The 2,317-nt window shown below is 53.1% G+C and overlaps 1 protein-coding gene across 1 annotated transcript in view; it reads left to right on the top strand.

The window, feature by feature from the left end:
- Nucleotides 1-1,067: 1,067 nt before the first annotated feature.
- EPHA8 (EPH receptor A8) overlaps nt 1,068-2,317 on the top strand; it is a 45,790-nt gene continuing 44,540 nt past the window's right edge. The window contains exons 1-2 of the mRNA XM_004377266.1: nt 1,068-1,074; nt 1,409-1,565. Of these exons, the coding sequence (XP_004377323.1) occupies nt 1,068-1,074; nt 1,409-1,565 (164 nt within the window). The remainder of the gene's footprint in view (nt 1,075-1,408; nt 1,566-2,317) is intronic.

The raw sequence follows: 2,317 nt of genomic DNA, 5'->3' as shown, positions 1-2,317 counted from the left end.
AACCAACCCACAGCATAGCCCTTCTCCACATCCTGCCTTCTCCGGAAGGGGCCAGTGTCCTGGACAGTAACCACGGGAGACTGGGTTCTGGATGTCATCCCCTCTAAGTGCACCCAGCATCACTACACTGCTTAGTTGTTCCTTCTTCCACACTTTGGTAGCTTGTTCGGGCTCCTGTCCATTGCCATGAAATGCTCTGTTGCGGGTCCACACGTACCAGCCGACCTCGAGGGCAGGCCATGTGTCCCCCACACCCAGCACCCAGTACTGTTGAGGCTCAGAGAACGTGGGTGAGTGGAACCTGAGGAAGGTGGGGTCACATTCTTCTCAGCCTCCATGACATGAACAAATGGGCCCAGGAGCCCATCTCACCTCTACCCACTCTAAGAGCTGGGTGGGGGTCTCTCTGCAGCAGCTACTGAGACCCAGCTGTGCAGGGACCAAGGTGGCCTATTGATGTGGTGGCTGTGATGATGGCAATGGTGGTGGTGGCTGGAAGGTAGCAGCAGTGGTCAGTGGGTGACCATGGTGTGGGTCATGACCCTAGCCTCCGGCTTCTGCAACTAGATCTTCCCAGGCAGTAATGGAGCCCCTGCCCCTCCCATCACCCCCAGCCCTCACCTCAGCCGCTTGAGTGAAAACAGACCCAGATCTTGAGAGCTGCTTAGCATTCCAACACATTCAGTATTGGATATTACCAAGTCACTCTCCTAAAGCGATTCCCCCTGCTCTGGATGGGTGCCATCACCACCCACCCATCCACCCACCCCCTCACACCCACTCAGCCCCCACTCCCCCAAGCAAGTCATTGTCACCCAGTCTCTCTCACACACACACAACGGGTCTCTCTCTCCCTCTCTCTCTCCCTTCTCCCCTTCCTTTCTCTCTCTTTCTCACGTACACATAACAGATCTCTTTCCCTCTCCCGCCTTCCTCTTTCTCTCTTTCTCAGACACATAACTGGATCTCTCTCTCTCACTTTTTTCTGGTTTCTCTCGCTCTTACTCTCTTTCTTTGTCTGTCTGTCTCTCTCTCACACACACCCTCAAACACGGAGGGCTGTCAAAATGCGATGTGGGCTCATCTCCTCCCAACAAGGCAGAATGAACATAAGGTTATTTTTTAATATCGGGGATATTAATTCTCTCCTTTCTGATAATGAGCTCCCTGAGGGAACTCCCGGGCTGGGTGGGGAGACCAAGGGCTGTGATTCACCAAGGGCAGCTCTGTGCCCCTTCAGTCTGCACAACCTTACAGGGTAGGTGATGTCACCATTTTAGAGATGGGCATCTGAGGCTCAAGGAGGCAAAGTGACCTCCCAAAGCCACCCATCACACAGGAAGTGTCAGGCCTGGGAATTGAACCAGGTCTGACTCTAGAGCCCAAGCTCTTTGCTGCCTCACAACAGATCTAGAGACTCTCCAGCTGCTGCTGCTGGACCCCACCATCCTGGCTCTCCTCAGGGAGGGCCCTGCTTTGCCCCATGGTCATGCTGTAGAGGCCACACCCAGTGCTGCCCCCATCCCCAGCCCTGACCCCATAATCCAGTCTTCTAAAGGGGCCAGGTGAGTGCTTGGAGACTTGGGCTTGGTAGACACCCCCTGCCCCATCCCCTGAGACTGCCCACATCCTCCTTTCCTTCAGGAACTTAAACCCCTTTACCTTCTCTGCAGAAGTCTAAGGATTCAGGGAAGGGTCAGCAAACCCACCTAGTGACCCAGAAATCAATAACCCAGAGCCTATGTGACACCTGCTCTCACCCTCACCACCGAACCAGCCCCCTAGTCCTGAGTCCTGGACTTTTCCGCTTAGCTGAATACTCACCCATGCCCCCCTCTCCCCAGCCATCTCAAGACTAAGTGCTTGGGCTTTGGAACCAGACAGATCTGAATTTGAATCCTGGATCTGCCACTTAATAGCTATGGCTTCTTGGACAAGTCATGTCACCTCCTCCCCCGCCTTATTCTCCTCATTTGTAAAGTGTAGATAATAATAGAATTTACTTTGAAGGGTTGTTATCAAGATTAAGAAGAATAGTGGGTATCTGCCATATTATTCTAGAATGTTGAGAAGCCTTAGAGACCCTCCCAGACACTGAGCAGCAGCCCAGAGGGGTAATATGATTTGCCAAAAGTTACACAGACAGCTAGTGGCAAAGAGAATCCAGCGTCAATTCCGGATCGGACTAGGCCTCAAAAGAGGGCCAGGGCCAAAGCAAAAATATATATGGAGGGCACCGTGTGCTAGATGTTGGGGGTTTGGTGTCCAGCAAGAGCAGAGGCCACCCTGTAGGCGGGAATCAAGAGCTCACACACAC

This window comes from Trichechus manatus, unplaced genomic scaffold, assembly GCF_000243295.1.
Source record: "Trichechus manatus latirostris isolate Lorelei unplaced genomic scaffold, TriManLat1.0 scaffold00048, whole genome shotgun sequence".
Taxonomy (NCBI): domain Eukaryota; kingdom Metazoa; phylum Chordata; class Mammalia; order Sirenia; family Trichechidae; genus Trichechus; species Trichechus manatus.
This window is presented reverse-complemented; position numbering and strand designations above follow the sequence as displayed.